General features: G+C 41.6%; 1 protein-coding gene across 2 annotated transcripts in view; it reads right to left on the bottom strand.

The window, feature by feature from the left end:
* Positions 1-19,860, bottom strand: part of BMPER (BMP binding endothelial regulator) — a 230,473-nt gene that overhangs the window by 95,045 nt on the left and 115,568 nt on the right. For both annotated transcript variants that reach the window (XM_004418836.3, XM_087435327.1), the window contains exons 7-9: positions 10,087-10,186; positions 4,533-4,642; positions 1,080-1,220 (exon numbers count right to left, since the gene is read on the bottom strand). In XM_004418836.3, coding sequence (XP_004418893.1) covers positions 1,080-1,220; positions 4,533-4,642; positions 10,087-10,186 — 351 coding nt within the window. The remainder of the gene's footprint in view (positions 1-1,079; positions 1,221-4,532; positions 4,643-10,086; positions 10,187-19,860) is intronic.

Here is a 19,860-nt window from a genome sequence, read left to right as displayed (position 1 = left end):
AAAGACAACACATGAGTGGCTCTGAAAGCCTGGTGTAAATACAACACACACACGATCCTCTTCCCTTGGGCATGACAAATCATGTCTTCTTACCGATTCCACAAGAACCGAGACCCTCCCTCCAACTCTGTCAGTGTGATAGGAAGTTGGGCTAAGTTCAGCATGCCCGAGGAGCTTCCACATCTGACTTGATGCTAACGGTGTCAGTTCTCACAGGTTTCATGAGATGACACCTTCAGGGACAGAGAGACTCCCTCCACCCCTGGGCAAAACAGACTAGACGGGAAACACTTTGGACAAAGCCACTCTATCCAGACGTTTAAATGGTCACTGCACAACTTCCCACTCAGGCTATCAGAAAACAACGTGAAACACACCTGAGATGTGTAGCAGATGGCCAGCAGACAGCCCTGCTGGCTCAGCTGGGAAGGGCTCTCTCACCATGGCTCAACTGCTGTGCTGGCCACACAGGCCATGAGCATCCTCACCTGAACATATTCCAAATGAGGAAACCTCTCTTCGAAAAAGTTCTAAGGGTATCAAGCTATAGAACCATCGGACCTTGGCAAGGGGCACTGAGCATCTCGGACTGAATGAGATGCTCCCGGGCATTCAGGCACCAAAACTGCACCATCCGGGGGGCATCTTCAGCTCAACCCCAGTCCCGGCTGACCACGTTTGGCAAAGGCAATAATGTTTTACAGGTTTAAAAGATTTTATGAAGCAAAAATAAAGCCAAAGAAATACATTTTTCACACAGTTGCTTCTCTGCCCCTGTGTATACTTGATTCTAAATGTTTATGTATATATCATATCGTAACATAAATAAGTACATTTATGTATTATATATAAATATACAAATGTAATATATATTTTTATAAGATATATAAATATAATATATAGTGTATATTATATAAATAATAATATATAAGTATATAATATATAAATATATATATATAAAAATACACACACACACTTATGTATATACAAATACTGAATACTCCAATCTGCATTTTGTCTGGTGGATTTTACAAACCAGTATAATACAGCAGTTCCCATGAACTTGGCTCATGACATACCTGGAAAACCTTGTTGCCAAACTTGCACCCTTTGACGTCTTCCTGCGGCACTCGTAGGAGGCACTCCTCACAACAGGCCTCCTCGCCTTTGTCGCAGCCCCCAGGGCGGGAGCACTTCCTCTTACACACTACAGTAGAGTCCTGGGGGCCCAAAGGCAAACTGGAAATTAAAAACGATTCCCACCTTTGCCAAACATCCTATCTGGCCTTCCTTTAACAACCCACAACTGACTGCTTTAAAACATATTCTGTGAACACCATATTTTAATTTGTTGCAATAAATCTTTCATTCACTTCAAAATGTTATTTGTTGATTTAATATCTGGACTAGAAGATGAGGAAGCTATAAACAGTATGACATACGATCCCTACCTTCTAAGGGTTTAGAATTCAATGCTCAAGAGGTCGATGATTCTGCTCCAGCCAGCGTGAGGCTAGAAAGCCCAGCTCACTATGAGCCAACCAGTTTCCTTCTTCCTGTTCCTCTTTTGCATCCTTCATTAACAGTGATCTCTTGGGTCTGGTCCATGACTCTGTCCCACTTTCTAGGAGTTTAGTGTAAAGGCAGGATATCTTTGATGAAAGAGTAAAAATTAAGATCCAATGTTCCACCTCAAGATGAAATTCCTTAAGTGTGTGCTATGTTCACAAAGGAACTGAATGAGCAATTCCAAAACTGGACCTGGGTTCTAGGGCTCTTCCATAAACCCTTTGACCATAAACCATATCCAGGCCACTTAGCCTCTGAGAGTGACAAGTTTATATATGTAATTTAAAGGCGCATGGCTTGATATCGAAAGAAGTGGCATTCTATAAACAAAATAGCCAAGTGAATCGTGCCTACTTATTCATTCAACAACACATTGGAGAAAAGTTCAGAGCAGCTTAAGAAAAGTAAACTTTTCCAGTTTCCCAGCCAACAAGATGCAATTTCACCTGGAGTAGGCTGTCAGTTGGAATGACTGTAAGCGCAAAACATTTATGAAACTTAGTGGAAGACCGAGACAGAGGAAAGAAGGATCCCAGGGTAGATCGGCAAAGTGTCGAGTCAATGTGAGACCAATGGCAGTGAAATGAGACTAAATGAGACATAGACCCTTTGAGAAAACACTTGTTTCTGAGCATTATATGCAAATAGGTTTTATCAACCTATGTAACTTCTGTTGCTTCTATGTTAATTCCATGACTTCAAGAGGTACTTCTGTACCATCTACTATACTCCTACTGATGTATCCAACTAAGATTAATATGACAATGAGATGATCCTTCAAAAGAATGGCATTTGTTATTCTTTATTTTTAAGGTTCTAACCATATCACATAGTGGATAGGATTTAGAGTGGAACAAGACCAGGGTGGAATGACAGTTTATTTATTAGATGTGTTATCTTGTGCAAATCCATCTCCCTGAGCCTCAAATTCCTCATTTTCAAAATGGAGATGATGATGCCTACTTCTCAGGTTTATTGTGCAGTTTAAGTAAAATATGTAAAGTATCTGACACAGTGCCCAGCACACAGAAATTATTATAAATCAACTCATAAATTAGCAAAAAATTCCTCTGTCAAACTGCATGTCTTGATTTCTAGTTTGAAAAACAAGGGCACACATTAGCTCTCAAATAATGTATACTTCACGGTAGATTTCCCAATTTTCATTAAATACACATACACACAGCACCCATTAGATCATGTGTCTGGCGCTGGGTAAAGCAATGAGAATACAGAGATGGATGGATGTGCTTCTGTCTTCAAGGAGCTCACAGAGCAAAAGGAGAGATAACCATGTGAACAAATAAATTGCAATATAATGTGACAAACAGAACGAGTAAAGGTGTGGAGGTAGCAGAGAAGGGGGAATAATTACCTACATAGGTGCATCAGGAAAGCCTCACTAGAGGAGGTGACATATGAGACAGGCTGTTGTGGATGAAGAGGAGTTTGCTAATCAACTTCAAGAAGATGAGGGCACTACAGGTAGAGGAATCATCAGATTTGAAGGCACAGAGACCTGAAACCATACTGTGTTCAGAGAACTATTAAAGAGTTCCCTATACCTGCTGAGGCATTGGATGGGGATACCGGAGAGAGAAGCTCTAAGCAGACAGAAAACAACACTGATTATCCAAAATGATTGGAGTCTGATTCTTCAAGCGTCCAATTTCCCAAAGATGACTGTGAACTCTTATTCTGATAAAACAACTTCTTGAAGGAAGAGTAGTAATAACACTTCTTTTGAGCACTGGAACATATTGCCTAATCATCTATCAAAGAATCCGTGAAACCCAAAGCACGGCAAGCATAGCTAATTCCCATTCATGGGATGCCTGGCTTTCCTGCAATCAAGAGAATTGGGAATGTGATGTGTTTCATCAAAGGCTCAGTATCCCCAAGAGGAAGCTATAAGCTGTGAAATTCATGGAGGGGAAGAGAAGTCCTGAGGATGGAGGCCAAGGCCAACAGAAGGAGTGGCTATGTGTTTAGCATAGGATAATACAAACCATGGAAGAGAGGAAGGAGCCTCAGGAAAGTATTCTCGGACTTAGGAATTACTCGATGTTCAGTGCCAGGGAACAGACAGTTCAGCCCTTATTCAGCCACCTCCCTGAAGCAGCGCATTCTCCTTAACAAAGTATGCCTCAAGTAATCAGGCACTTCTGAACTCTAATCCCAGCTACTGACTCATAGCTGACATTGAGCAAAGCTCCTCTCTTTCCCTCTCTAGCCCTTCAGCTATTAAAAACAAAACAGCAACCATCACCAACAAAATGTATTATTCTAAACTCGTGTCACACAGATGTTTGAATTAACTCACTAATGAATGATCCTAAAGTCCTCCATATAAATGATTCCCTTCTTGGTTTGAAAAATAAATCACCTCATAAGTACAGTCTATGAATATGTGATGTGTATCCCTTTAAAATTCTGAAACTGTAGAATTCTTTCTTTACCAGTAATTGTACTTCTGGCTGCCTTTTAAGAAAAGTGAGCGATGCCTCAAGTAAGAAATGGTACAATGAACAAAACATAAATACTCTCTTCCCAAACTGCCAGGTTTATCTTTGTGATGAACTGTAAATCCATGCCTTTATTTTCTCTTAAATGTAATTAAAGCCATTTTTATTGCCAGGTGTGTCAGAGAATTTACCTTGTATAATTAGGGCAAGAGAACACTGCCATGTTTATTTATCTGATTCTAGAAAGTGGCTCAGGACAGCCCCTCAGAATTTAGTTCTCATCACCAGGAGCTAACTTGTCGGTCCTGGGAAGATGGCAGTGTGTTGTGGGTCCTATGTTTGAACTTCTTTGTGACTTTGAGTATGATTTCACTCATACGATGGCATCAATAATGCCTCCTCTCGATAAATAACTCATTATCATGTTTGGCTATAATGTTAACACTAACACCCAAAACACTATCACTGTTGGAGCACAGCCACTCAGAGCCACCTTACCCTGCAGGTGCATGCAGTGCAGTTATCGTAGAGAAATGAAGATCCATTGTCATAAACGTCACTGCGAAAGAGGCAGCTTCCAAATGGGAGGTCAAATACTTTCCTCTGACCTAGAGGGAAGCATTGGCATAGTGTAAGTAAGACAGAAGCGCAGGATGCCCCCACTTTGTCATCAGCAATTACATCACAGGACTGTTAAGCAGTCTCACAAGACCAGGTAAATCTAGTGCACAAAAATAGAGCCTTAGGTCAGATATTCCCAGGGGATCCCCAGGAGTCATCAATTTAGAGAGTTTTCATTAAAAAGAGTTTGAGTCCACACTGAATCTTGTAAGTTCAACGCATCATAGTGAACTAAGATGACTTAGACATAGACTGCCCTCATGGAACTCACAGTCCACTGGGGAGATAAATCCACAAAAGATGATTTCAATACAACAATATGGTAAGTTCTCGAAAGAAGCCAATCTGGGAGCTACGGGGACAGGAAGGACAGAAAAGACTTCTTGGAGGATGTGATCCCTGAGCTGCATCTTAAAGAACAAGTAAAATTATCCAGGAGGTGGATATTGGCATGGAGGAGGCAGTAGGAGTCAAGAAATCTCAAGAAGGACTAGAAGGAGAAAAAGAAGAACTAATGATGTAGCATCTCAATTGAAGAAATTACAAGTCCATTGGCATAAAGGGTGAAGCCAACTCAAACGGTGCATAGAGGCAAAATCCAGCTCCACATGCCAAGTGTCCAAACTTTCATAGGCATCACATCTCTGTAGAACTAGCTTGGTTTTCCCTGATATGAGAATTTGATTGAGGACCAAAAGGGCCAAAAAAGCAACCCCAAATAAGGAGTTTCCTCCTTTCTTTCAGTATTTGAGTTTCTACTTTCTGGAACACAGAAAAACATCTCTGAAATGTTACTTTAATTAAGAACTAAGTTAAGAAGTCAAAGATTCATGGCCACTCCTCAGATTTACATTCTCACTCCTCTTTGTTCTTGTAAATGATTAAAAGCAATTTCTTTTTTTTTTTTTGTGAGGAAGATCAGCCCTGAGCTAACATCCATGCTAATCCTCCTCTTTTTGCTGAGCTAACATCTATTGCCAATGCTCCTCCTTTTTTTCCCCCAAAGCCCCAGTAGATAGTTGTATGTCATAGTTGCACATCCTTCTAGTTGCTGTATGTGGGACGCGGCCTCAGCATGGCCGGAGAAGCGGTGTGACGGTGCGTGCCCAGGATCTGAGCCCGGGCCGCCAGTAGCAGAGTGCCCGCACTTAACCACTAAGCCACGGGGCTGGTCCAAAAGCACTTTCTATTTACTAGGAGGCCCAATGAAATGCTGAAAATACCTATAAACGTATACTAAATGTTATTCTCAGAATTAGAACTGTTGGAATTACAGTTAGTAGGAGTCAAGAAAAATGCTATCTTCCAATCAGAGTCAACCTCAGGCTAGGATACAGTATAGACGAAGAATTAAATCATTCATTTGTTCTCATTATTAGAAGAAAACTTGCCTCAAAAGATGACAGTGAGTTATAATTTGGGTCTCACATATGGATTCCCTGGTGACCTTGTGTATGATTTCTCCAGGCCACACTTAGTTCATTTGTAAAATGGTATAAATAATGCCTCCTCCCAATAACACATTACCATCTCTATCTACAATGTTGTTATTGAAGTATGCAGCTAAAAACTCTTTCATGATTAGAAAAAATTTAGCATAATGACTGTATTTGCACCTAGCAAGTACTAATATCCCAACTAAGACAGGATTCTTATGTGTACACCCAGGTCCTGAGTCTCTTGAAGCTCTTGAGAACTTACAGACTACATTAGAGGATTGTATGCAAAATATAAAATTCATGCTTTCTCTAGATTTTGCTCTAAGGAACCCCCTAGGGTTATCCTGAAGCATCGGAAAGCTGTGTGCCAGCCACCCACCCATCAGAATCACTTCTGTCAAATCACACCTTAGTTTTAAGACATTCTAGTACAAGAAAACATCTCTAAACAGATCTTTGTGTTTGTGTGTGTTTACTACAAAAATTATGTTGATGTCCTTTTTCACTGATTTAAACACTGTCCTCTATATTAATCCATCAGGGATACATTCCTGTCCTTTAAGAATTAAAAATAGTTCTGCTTCAACGGAGCAATTTTTTAAAATTGTGATAACCCGGTTTGCCTTTTTCTTATCTTTTATCTACACGTGCTTCATGTATCTTGTAAGAAGCCCTAAAACTTTTTTGCCAAAAAGCAGGATATAAATAAATATATAGATATAGTCAAGTTTCCTTCTCTCTCAATCAAAATACATCTTCATGGCTTCTTCAGAAGCCCTTTCACCTCTTAGAATGAACAGCCCCTTCCTGTATTCCCACAGCTTGTTGCTTTTACTACAGTTACAGTACTCAATATGGTTGCATAGATGGATGAATGGATGGATGGATAGATGGATGGATGGATGGATGGATCAGTGGATTGATGCATCAGTAGATCGCATCAATCTACTCATCAAAAGATTCTTCAATGAGTTCATCCCCCTGAACAAATGTGACCAATGGCTTAAATTATCCCTCAATAAAATGTAAATTTTACCAAAAAGTAATTGATGTACAGCTCTTAGCACAGAGACTGGCATTCATTAAACACCCCCAATAAGTGGTAGATGATAAGTATTATCATTACTAGTATAATTCAAATATGATCCTAGGCTGTGTCACTCTGAGAGATGCATTGGTGCTCTGTGTACTCAAACCTCTGATGAGGCTCTTCACTGAAAATGAGAAAAGAGAGGAAGAGAATGTTGTAACACAAAAGGTAGAGGTATGTCTGGGCCGGCCCTATGGCTTAGCGGTTAAGTGTGCGTGCTCTGCTGCTGGCGGGCTGGGTTCGGATCCTGGACGTGCACCGACACATCGCTTCTCCGGCCATGCTGAGGCCATGTCCCACATACAGCGACTAGAAGGATGTGCAACTATGACATACAACTATCTACTGGGGCTTTGGGGAAAAAAAAAGGAGGAGGATTGGCAATAGATGTTAGCTCAGAGCTGGTCTTCCTCAGCAAAAAGAGGAGGATTAGCACGGATGTTAGCTCAGGGCTGATCTTCTTCACCAAAAAAAAAAAAAAAAAAAAAAGGTAGAGGTATGTCATGCAAACAGATCCCAGTCAGGGGAAAATTTAACAGCAAATCAGGGTCCAACTAGCCAAAAGTCTAACTAGTCTAAGATTTCAGCATCTAGAAAACATCCCAGTGTTTTCTCTTTTTCCTTTCTGTCTTTTGTTGTGTGGGTATGTTTCTTTTTACCCGATCATGGCCCAAAATAAGATAAAACATTCAAAAGAATGGTTCAGAGACTCCATGTACAGCCTGATTTAAGCCATTTCCACATTATTCCCCTGGGGTTTAAGCCCAACCAAAAAAGGTCTCATTTGGGAGAATTATGATTTTCAAGTTTCCTAAGACTTGCTGTTCCTTTTGTAGTCTGCCTTATGACCACAAACGGACAGAAAAATCTGCATTCAATACAACAATCATTGCTCATATGAGAAACTTCTGAGCTGACTCAGCATATCCACAGTACCAGCTTCAAAGCATTCATCAAGCCTGCTTATCTTTAAGGCCAGGCCCCAAACGCCACCTCCTCTGGGATGACTTTCCTGATTAGATGAAATGCTGCTTCTACCATGACCCACAGCACGATGATTTCAACCACAGCGAACTGGCTAATTCTATTCCAGGGATACAAGCACACATTGGCAACCCAAGGAGCACACATATCAGGGAAATGTCTTTAGTTAGGCATGTCTAAACAATTCTCCTTTGTTCTTATGATTATTTCATATTTAATTAAAAAGTATGTGTGTGTGTGTGGGTGTGTGTATATGTGTGTGCATATGTGTGTACATGTAGCAGGAGGGCAAACATTGTTAGAGGAAGAGTTAGCAGCAGAATTCCTCAAAGAGGAGAAAACTGCCTTAGTTCAACAAGATACCTTTATTTGCCAATTTGGTTGTAGAAAGATAGACTTCAGGGCATGGCTGTGATAAGCTGGGAATGAGAAAAATAAATCAACAGGATGTTTTGGAATTGAGGAAAGCAAACTATGAAAGAAAAGACAGAAGAGTCAAGAAAAGAATGTGAACAATAACTGGTAGGAGGCTGGAGCCCAAATAAAAGAGACAAACGGAAATCTTCCTAAAAGTGCAATAGCTAAGAACTTTAAGAAGAAAGGGAGCTTAATATTCCATTTTATGTTGTTCACTGTGCTTCTCTGTTAAGTAATCACCCTCGTTGACTGCAAATCTTCAGTAAAATCTGCTACATAAGCCTTGATTCAATAGCACCATAGGATGTGAAAAGACTGGGCGGGTGGTGTGTCTGAAAGGACAAAATGATGTTGAAGAAGAAGAAGAAGAAAAGGAAGAGGAAGAGGTGAGGAGGAGGAGGAGGAGCAGGATGAGAAGGAGGTGGAAGAGGACGAGGAAGAGGACAGGAACAAAGAGAGAAAAACAGCAGGTGCAGAAACACAAAGCTCGACTAGGAAAAATATTAGCCCCCTCAAGGATCTCTGCAGATTCTAGTGGGGTTGCTGGATGTTCTATTATATTCATATGATGGGTCAAGCCACTTTTATTTGAATCTTAAATAGTCTGACCTCAACTAACTCAAGGGCCTAGGGATCATATGGAAGAAGCCGATATATGGATTATAAACAAAAGCCAAAGAATCTCATGCTCTAGAGACTCCCCATCATCAGTTGTCTCCTTTCAGCTGGCAGCGCACATGCTGCTCTCTGTGTCCCTGGGGAAGTTGAGCTGCAGCAGGTTATAGCCCAGGCTTAGGAATGACAGAGACTCATGTCCAGGTATCAACTCCAGAACTCACTAGCTGTGCCACCCTCTGGGAATTTACTTCCTCCTCAGTACAACAAAACTAATGAGTACCTATGTTACACATTGGAATTATCTAATATATTTAGTACCTATATGTCACAGCTTCTTGAGAAAATTAAACAAGAAAAAGCATATAAAGTGTTTCACATGGTGCCTAGTACATGGTAAATACTCAAGGAGAAATAGCTAACACTCCCTTTTTGGACTATTATTCATTGTTCCCTTCCAAACCTCTCATTTTGGGCATGTTATCTTCCTGCATGCTTTTGTATCTAAAAGTAACACTAGTCTGTATTCTTCTGTGTGTTTACTTCAAATGCCTTTAAAATACATTCCTACCTATCATCATATGTCCAATTAAAGATAGTTTTGTCAGTACTGTTCTCCCCACAAGGGTGTATTATCCCAGGTGGTCTGGTGTACCAGGTCTACAGATATAATGGAAGACAAGGGAGAAGAAACCTCTGTGGAGGCATCAGAAAAGAGACAAACCCTGTGCACACCTTATGCTCGTGTAATTAGAAGTAGCTGTCTCAAACCAGCCATGAAATAGGACATCTTGAGAACACCAAGATAACAATGTGGATGAAGACTCTTAGCAGAAAACACTGAGAATCAATTACATTGTTCTTTTACCTGAAAACAGTCACTCACCCAAACATTTGGGGCAGCACTGTCCCGGGGGGATGTGGCTAAGGTGCTGAGGACAGGAGAGAATGGGACAAACTTCTCGCACGCACTGTGTCCTGCCTCCCTGAAGAAAAGAGAGAGAGAGAGAAAGTACATTTAGAAAAGCAAGTGCATGGATATTGTATAATCAAGATATCTGGAACAAACCTAGGGCCTTCCCAGCTATTAGGCCCCTGGAGTGGCTGCTCAGATCCATGTAATTTCTCCCAAGCATCCTTTTATCTTCCCTGTAGGCTGCACAAATTGTACCTGCAAAAAGACTGCCCCTAAAGAGATGATTACAGCATCATCTCTCCACACTCGCCACCACCTTTCTTCATCTTCTTCCTTCTCAAGACCAGCCAACCATCTCAGTTTGCCTGGAATTTGAGGCTTTCAGGACTAAAACCGGGAAAGTCTCAGGCAAACCAGGACAAGCTGGCATCCTTTCCCAACCCCCAAGCAAGCAAAGGAGCCCTTTGGGTTTTACTGAGACATCTCCTCCTCTTTCAGACCCCCATTTCTGTAGGTCCTGCAGACATCTTCCTCCAGGAAGCCCTCCCTTTCCACAACAGCTTGAAGGTGTGCTGGGATGGCTCCACAAGGTTCAGATTAAAGGAAGCAGCCAATCTGCTGAAAAGGGATACACTGAAAGCTAATGTTCAGAAGAACAATTTCACTGAATTCCCCAAGCTAATCTAATCTGTATCCCTAACTAAGTAGAAGGTATATGACGATTGATATTAGAATGACTGGTAGAGCCTCAGTGGCCCATGGGAGATGTTCCAGAGCCTTCAATAATTTTTCCTGCCCCTCATTCTCAACCCTTTCTGTCCTCCAGCACTCATTACCTCTGTCACGCATTCCTTCTTTTTTCTTTTTTTTTGAGGAAGATCAGCCCTGAGCTGACATCCATGCCAATATTCCTCATTTTGCTGAGGAAGACTGGCCCTGAGTTAACATCTATTGCCAATCCTCCTCCTTTTTTTTTTTTTTCCCCTTTTTCTCCCCAAAGGCCCAGTAGATAGTTGTATGTTATAGTTGCACATCCTGCTAGTCGCTGTATGTGGGACGCGGCCTCAGCATGGCCGGACAAGCAGTGCGTCGGTGCGCGCCCGGGATCCCAACCCAGGCTGTCCAGTAGCAGAGCACATGCACTTAACCGCTAAGCCACGGGCCAGCCCCTCGTGCCTTCTTTCTTTACCTCAGCATCCCTCTCCACCATCTCTGCCCATCAGCCCCTCTCCCCCCTCTAGAACGTGATGATGCTGTATGCCAACTCCTCCTCCTCTATCCTTCGGCAGAGATGCCTGTTTTTCCAGCCTCAGCAGTTTTGTAACTGAATCTTCAGAAAGCTGGGTCAGGAAAAAAAAAGTGCTTTCCACTCAATTTACATCCAATAACTTTGCAAGGCTCATGTGAAAACCATCCTGTGCAATAGAAATTGCTATCAAATTTGTGAATAATTAAGCTTTTATTTATTTAGAAAATCAGTAAATTTGGTAAATAGATGACTAGGCAAATGGAATTTCAATGGATTGGCTTCTCTGGGACTTGAGCTAGAAATCAAAATAGTGGACGCTCAACTACCTGTTGTCTCAAGCTGGCCTCAGGAAATGAGGAACTCATACCTCAAAGAGCCCTGGGCCTCACGAGGGAAAGATTCCCTCACAGCATTTCCTCACACCTTCTCCACCACTTTCTGCATGAACACCAGACTTAGCCGTCTGGGTCATATCCATTCCCATTCGAGCATACTGCTGTCTCCTGTTGTTTCTGCTTTCCCTTCCTGTTCTTACTATTTTTATTATTATAGTTTATCTTTTGGTAGAGATGGATGAAAAGAGTAGGGCACATTATGTCTTTTTAAATATTTATTATTTTTAAGCCACTTTAATGTTGGATTCTTCCCCGAAACCAATAGAGAACATATGAAAATACCACAAAAAGCTCTTCTGTTGTTTTTACATTATTTCCAGATCAGCAAGAATCACTCAAAATCTCCTAAGAATCCTTGGCTGTTCTCTGTGAGGTTCCTCACTCAACTCTGCGGAATCCTAAAGTCTGGCCTGTCACCAGACTTCAGAGACACGTAATGTGAGTCTAGGTCAGACTCTGAGGTCTGCCCCAGCTTATACATAAACCACAAAAGTCAACTCTAGAGGGACAACATATGCTGCCCTGAGCTTCTAATTTCAAAGAAATTCATCAGCAAGCAACTTCCTAAAATCTTGAAGCTTCAGGCCACACGAGGTTGCCTGTGTGTTGGCTTCTCTTAGGTGCACAGAGAACACATTCTTTTCATCGATAGTCTCTGTTCTTGTTGGATCAGTATTTATTTTTCAAGCATATTTTAAAGTTAAAATTTTGAAATAATATTGCATAATTGCATAGGAGTTAACTTGTCCAACACTTTGGAAAGCGGGCAAAGGATTATGTGTACTCCAATAATTTTCCTTACAATAAGGTCAAAGAGCGAATTTTGCATACATAATACAACTGCACTTTGTGCTTCCCAGGAGTCCATTAAAGTAACTTGAACTCCAATCTGAGTTTGCTGGTTTAGCCGAGTTTTATTTTGTTTGGGTTGCAGTGTTGTCTCAGAGCCCAAGTCCCGAGACTGCATTCCAATTAGTGCCTCCCAAGAAAGTCCCAGGCCCTTTCAGCTCACAACCTGCTTCTATGATTTCAACTCAGCAGGGACTCTGGTTAAACCATAAGATCTGGCTATGCTGTAAACTAAGAAGCTTAAAATAGCAGAAGTAAACATTTCTGCTTCTAAAAATGCGCTAATTCCTACCGTAAGTGCACTAACCCAGGCTCTATGAGATTATCACAATCACTTTCTAATCGGCTTCCCTGCCTCAACTCTTTTCCACTAATCCATCCTGGAAGGCTCAATATGTCCAGGAATCCTTTCCAGCATCCATCCATCACTTCGTTATTTGATCAAATATTTGTTTAAGGCCTACCACATGCGGAGGATACAGCAGTGAATATAACATACAAAAATCACTCTCCTTATGGAGGAATTTATGGATTTATGGAGGAGACATCAAGAACTTTGCAAAAAATAGAAAAAGCTTGCTTCCCTGAGTCACCATATGGAAATGTACCCACCAAACACCTGCAATAAGTGGTCAAATGAGCAAGAAATACATTTTGTTGCATTGAAACACTCAGATGCCTTAGTTCTATATTATCACATTAGCCTACTTTGCCAAGATACCCCATAATCTTCTTTCCTCCCAACTCCAACATGGAGAAGGTTCCAGTGTATCTTTTTGTGTGTGTGTGTGAGGAAGATCAGCCCTGAGCTAACATCCATGCTAATCCTCCTCTTTTTGCTGAGGAAGACCGGCTCTGAGCTAACATCTATTGCCAATCCTTCTCCTTCTTTTTTTTTTCCCTAAAGCCCCAGTAGATAGTTGTATGTCATAGTTGCACAGCCTTCTAGTTGCTGTATGTGGGACGCGGCCTCAGCATGGCCGGACAAGCAGTGCGCCGGTGCGCGCCCAGGATCCGAGCCCAGGATCCGAGCCCAGGCCGCCAGTAGCGGAGCGTGCGCACTGAACCGCTAAGCCACTGGGCCGGCCCTCCAGTGTATCTTATTTCTTTGTTATCCCCAAGCACATCGTATGCCCCCAGCTTCTTTATACATACCTCTTTCCCTCTCTCCCCCCATCACTGACCCCTGTGGAAATCCTGCTTCTTTCAAGGTCTATCTCAAGCTTCTTTTCATCTGTGAGGCTTTCTAGATCCCTTTATTCCCTAGTAACCTCCTCCATCTTCCCATATCTCTTCTTTTCTCATCTGTTCTCCTGTATATTTGATGCATACGTAAAAGTTTAACCCTGCAAGACGATGTTGGTTTTGCCTCCAAGCTAGACTATCATGGGAGCAGGGACTAGTCCTTTGAGTCTAATATCCAGGAGAGCATTGGGCTGGAGGAAACATCTCAGTAAATGTGCTGAATGAAAGGAAGAGCCACCACATACGATGAGCTCTAGAATTCAGAGGAATTTTTCAGACCGCCCTAACTGCAGGATGCTGATGAGATGGCATAGTTCAGGGCTGTCTGCATCTGCTTACCTTTCTATCTCCTTGGGTTTTGCACATTTTAGATATTAACTAAATGTTTTTTGGTGCTGATACTCCAAAAAGCAACACTCAACTTCAACCTGTAAAGCTGGTAAAATTCCTAGGATCCCGGGTATTTTGTTAAATGTTTTAAAATTTCTAGCTGGTTAAAATACATAGGAACTAATGCCTATACTCTCAACAAGGAAAGGAATGCTAGGAGCTTACATAGTACTGGTGAGTTGTGATTTTCACCATTTGCCTTTCCTTGGAAAGACAAGTTTGTTCTTTAGAGGTGGTCATTTTTTCTAATTGCATATCCAATTGCTTCTCCGAAAGTAGCTGTTTTTAAAAGAAAGACATGAAACTTGTCTCAGCTCTATTTTCTGTCTCCTTATTTTTGTTTTAGCTGATTCAGTCAAGAACACAAATGCTTTGTGTCAAAGTTTACCCTAGAGCAGCAATTTTGTTGCATAATAAAAATCTATCTTTTTGAATATAGTGATGAGTGCAAGATGATAAAACCACAGCCATTTGCATGCAGGATGCTTCTCCCACCTATGAGGACTGCTGAGATTTGGGGGCTGGAAACCGTCCTGTCGCATGTGACACGGCACTCATCCCTTAACTAGGATGCAGAGCCTGGCCCCCTAACAGGAGGTAGGAAGCAGAGCAGTGCATTTCTAACCAGTTACAACCCATCAGTCACACTCCACCACATTCTAGAGCGATTTGTTTTCCAATGTTCAATTCTTTGAAGAGAATGGAGTTCTCCATTGATTCTAGATGAAGGTGGGAACAAGGGAAGAGAAAAACTGGAGAGGCTAGTGTAGGGGAGAAATACATCTTGAGTACAAAGAGTTTATGCGTGACCCATAATTCTGACATCACAACAGCCAGTGGTGCAAAGCTGATTTGTGAGCAGAGAATCCACTCTGAATTAGAAGTTGGGTCAAAAAACCTCAAGAAGAAAACATGTCCTTAGCCATGCCTCTCTTTGACCTGGAAATTTATTTTGGTAAAGTTTTGGAGCATGACAGCTACTTGCAGGGGTAAAGGTCTTGGTACTTGGCTTCCCCTGTTCTTGGCCAGTGCAGAACAGGAAATTAAAGCAGAGAAGGGGCAGCAAGTGAGCTGTTGGGCTGTGGAAGGAGAAGCAGAGTGGACAAAGGGAGTGAGGACACCCCAAATTTTAGGGGGTGATGAGCCCACTCAGAGAGAGAGAGAAAGAAAAAGGCATTTATAGACACACACACACACACACACACACACACACACACAATACATTGGCATATATGTATATACCACCATGGTGTAATAATTCGTGTGTGTGTTTGTGAGACTTACCTACTAGACCAAGGTTTTTCAGCTTTGGCACTATTGACATTTTGGGTCAGATGAGTCTTTGTTTTAGGGGGCCAGCCTGTGCATTGTAGGATGTTTAGCAGTATCCCTGGCCTCTATCCACTAGATGCCAGTATCACCCTTCATTCCCTGGTTGTAACAAACAGAAATGTCTCCAGATATTGCCAGATGTCCCTGAGGGACGAAACCACTCCCAGTTGAGAAGCACTGCACTAGACCAATGTTTTCTCAAGGCACAGTCTAGGAACCCACATTTTTAATAACTTTCCCAGATGAATTGAATGCTGGTGTCCAAGGCACTGCATTTTGCAAAATGCCTCACTAACATGAGCTTCCAGCAAACAGGGATTAAGGCTTATTTATCTTGTTAGTTCCTCCAGCAGCTAGCACACATCATAGCTTATGACATGTGCTCGAGACATGGTTCTGAATGATGGAGCACACTTTTCAGGTGGAGGAGTTTTCTCTGAGAGACAACCCAGGCCCCATTTCACCTCTCTGGTGGCTGGAGGCCACTCTAATTCAGGCTTGTGAAGGATGAGGGTTGGGGGAGCAGGAGTGGGGATGGAGTTGTGATTGAGGTTGACAGGGTTGAATTGTGCTTCACCAAGGCATCTGTGCTGAGACCAATGCAGGCTTTATCATCACAATTTGTGAGGATTCTGGAAACTTTTCACCCACAAAACCTGAACATTACACTATACATGGGTTTTTGTTTCCAAGTGATAAAACAAAACTCAACTTTGATTCTACACACAGAGTTAAGGACATGTCAGCAACACATGACCAAGATACCTATTTTGTCCCATGAAAATCTTGAACAATGACCCCTAAGAAGTGCCCACTGGGCTAACAAAAACAAAAACCCTTTGTCCTTCACTGCTTATTCAGAAAACCATGACCTGATGCTCTGTCTTAAGAATCAAGCCTGAAACAAATTCCTTTTATTTGTCCCATCAATTAATGTTTCTAAGTCCAATTGTATTGTTGGTTATATTATTGTTTTTGTTTCCTATTGCTGCTGTAACAAACTACCACACAGACTTAGTGGCTTAACACACATTTATTATCTTACAGTCCTGGAGGTCAGAAGTCTAAAATCAGCTTCACTGGGCTAAAATTAAAGTGTCAACAGGGCTGCATTCCTTCTAGAGACTCTAGGGAAGAATCTGTTTCCTTGTCTTTTCCAGCTTCTAGAGGCTGGCTGCCTTCCTTGGCTCATGGCCTCCTTTCTCCATTGTCAAAGCCATCAGTATAGCATCTTCAGGTCTCTCTGACTCTGGCCCTCTGCTTCCATCATCACATCTCCTCTGACTCTAACCCTCCTAGCTCCCTTTTAAGGACTCTTGTAAGAGGGCCCACCCAGATAATCCAGGATGATCTCCTCATCTCAAAATCCTTAACTTAATTACATCTGCAAAGTCCCTTTTGCCATATAAGGTAACAGTCACAGGTTTTAGGGATTAAGACATGGACATTTTGGGGGTCAGGGAGTACATTATTCTGCCTACCACAATTATTATTAAAGAAATGATATTTAATATCACTGCGCAATTCCAAATGCAATATTTCAGGCCTCACGTCACTACAACACACTAAAATAACCTGTTCTATCAGCCGTTCCCTCACTGAAAAAGTTAGTTTTTCCATGTTTTTCAGAAAGGAAAAGATAGCCAAAAATCTCAGTTTAAATCCTGGCCACATGGTTGCTGACCCGAATAAGTTCACATCCACTTCTTGTTTGTTCTTCCTATGCTCATCTCTAGTTATATCATTATACCTTTTAGAAGGTGACATTCAAACCAGACAATCTGAGTTTCTCATCTTAGTCACTCTTTCTTTATTGTTATAGGCAAATCCTAAGAGCTGATGGACATCTTCAGGAGCAACTTTCTGGGTGTTAATGAAGTAGGAAAACCACCTGGTTTTCCAACAGCTCTCTTCAGACACACAGACCAGCCCTGCTGGACAGAAGTAATCCCCTAAATTGAAGTTCCCCCCAAGCTGTGCGACTTGGCCAGTCATCCTCTGGCCCATGCTGGTGAGCCCTGTAGAGACTTCCATGTCCTCTGATGGCCAGACATATGACTCCCAAAGAGTTCGACTGTGTTCATCATATTCAAAGACACTTGAAGAAGATTGTAGAAAAGTGGCTGCACTGGCCTCATCAGAGGGTTTGCATGGCACCACAGTGAGGCCTTAGCCCACTGACAGCGCAGCTCAAGGCCAGCTTTCAGCAGCTGCTATGTGAGGAGGCCCAGCCCAGCTATGGAGACAGCACTGGACTTCAAGGGCACACAAAGGCAGAACCAAAGGTCATAATTTTATGAAATAAACATTAGATTCATAAATAAATAGGTGATGTATATGTGTTTACTATTGATTCACTCACTCCATTATAAAAGGGGGGTTCACTATTGTGTTTGCTGTAGCCTCATATAAAGGTAAAATTCATCTATCTTCTTCTTTGAGTCCTTGTTCTTAGTTCTTTCTTGTCACTTAGCTGAATGGCAAGGTTGGCTTTCGTTTTGGTTGTTTTAATGTTTTTGCTTTGAAAAAGAAAATTCAGAAATTCTTCCTCTTCCCCAAAGCCAGCTTTCCACACAGGCAGATACACACACAAATCACTGATAAGACTGGGATACCATATCAGGCAAATTCTGACTGGTTCTGGGTGTCCACAAATACTTGACTCCTTTCTTTGTCTATTTTAGAAGCAGGAAGATAAGACCACCCTATGGGACCACACTCAGTTGAGATCTCTGAACAAATGCCCTGGGAACCGAGGGGTGAAGAAAGCCTTGGGAATCGGAATCGATTTGCCAGCCCTGGTTTGTTTGGGGTCTGAAAGCAGGTGCTGAGGGATGGCTGGAACATAAGTGATCTGCCCTGAGGAACGTGATACCCTTTCCTGGGCTCACTAAGTAAAGAGGTAGGGGCTTGCTGATAAGGACCCTGAGAATCAGCCCTGCCATGCCAGTGAGTATGGGTGTTCCCTCTCAGAACAATCAATAAATAAACAAATAAATCCAGCAGAGAACCCCCTCCTAATATTTCAGATTCTCAGAGACCTTGTAGACCACCCTGGTAGGATGTTTCTCAACTCCCACCCAAAAGAGAGAAAAAGAAAGAAAACAAGCCCTTTTCCTTTTCTTGCCATTTTTATCAAAGTTCAACCTTTCATCATCATGTAAGAGTCAAAGCTGTTACAAGCCTACTGCTGACACATCAAACGCTTTATCTACAGTCTGGCCTGTTTCCAGGGAGATGAAAAGAACAATCATTCAGAACTCACGCCTCCTATGAGTTATGAGCCATTCCTGAAAGGAAGGAAATAACACCATTGTGCAGGAGAAAGGGCACTTTTCATGTTCCCCAGACTGTCTAAACCGCAGCAAAGCTGGAGATGCACTAAGGAGGAAGCCACAAGGATTTTGATGGAGGCAAGAGTCTCTAGGAATACCAACCTGTAGAGACAGAAACCCAAGCATCACTGATGAACTGGTTCTCTAAAACCTTTCTGTTGACCGTTAAGTGTTTTGGCTACCCAAAATAGTTTATGTATACTACATGCATTATATATTGTTTCACTTTGTTTCCATAATGTTTCATTTGGATTTATCCTTTGTCCCAAGCTAGGTTGAGAGTTCATGGAGGGCAGAAGCCATGTTAATATTTCTTCTGTCTTCCACAAGTGCCTCTGTCTTCCTAGCTCCACAATGAGAACATGGTAACATCAGAAGTGTTTGGTTTTCAGTTAAACACATACTTCTTGGATTGTCAGTGAAAGCCGAAAATAACTCAAAAATGTTTGTGCTCCAGTGAGGTTTCCTGAGGTACACACAAATTGGTTGTTTCGAAATGAATTAGTCTTATTTAAGACATGTCTGGATCCTCTCATTGTATTGACAAACTTAGAAGTCTTTAAGATATTTCGTAAATATAGTACTTCTGAACCCACTATTGAAAAATAAGATTACAATTAAACTTTATTTTAACTTCTGAATAGCAGTTGACTAGTCACAGCATTTTGAATTTCATTTGCCCATTAAATAAATATTTGAGTTTTTATACGTTAGACACTATGGTCTTTAAATGAAAAATTTCAAAATCTCCATTCAGTATATATGTGTAGTTCTCTATTTTGTATCAGGTGACAATTTCCTAAAATTCTAAAAAATCTAAAATTTTGTAAGTAAAATACCATAGAGTCCTATAAATACTCTGGCCTCCATCAAGGGACACTGTCCAGGAAGACTAGAGGTTTCTGGCTCTATTCACGCAAACTGGTGATGTCCCTTGGTATTGATCTTG

The sequence above is a fragment of the Ceratotherium simum genome, chromosome 1, assembly GCF_057802395.1.
Source record: "Ceratotherium simum simum isolate JZ-2026a chromosome 1, ASM5780239v1, whole genome shotgun sequence".
Lineage (NCBI taxonomy): Eukaryota > Metazoa > Chordata > Mammalia > Perissodactyla > Rhinocerotidae > Ceratotherium > Ceratotherium simum.
The sequence above is the reverse complement of the archived record's forward strand: the minus strand, read 5'-3'. Positions and strand labels throughout refer to the sequence as shown.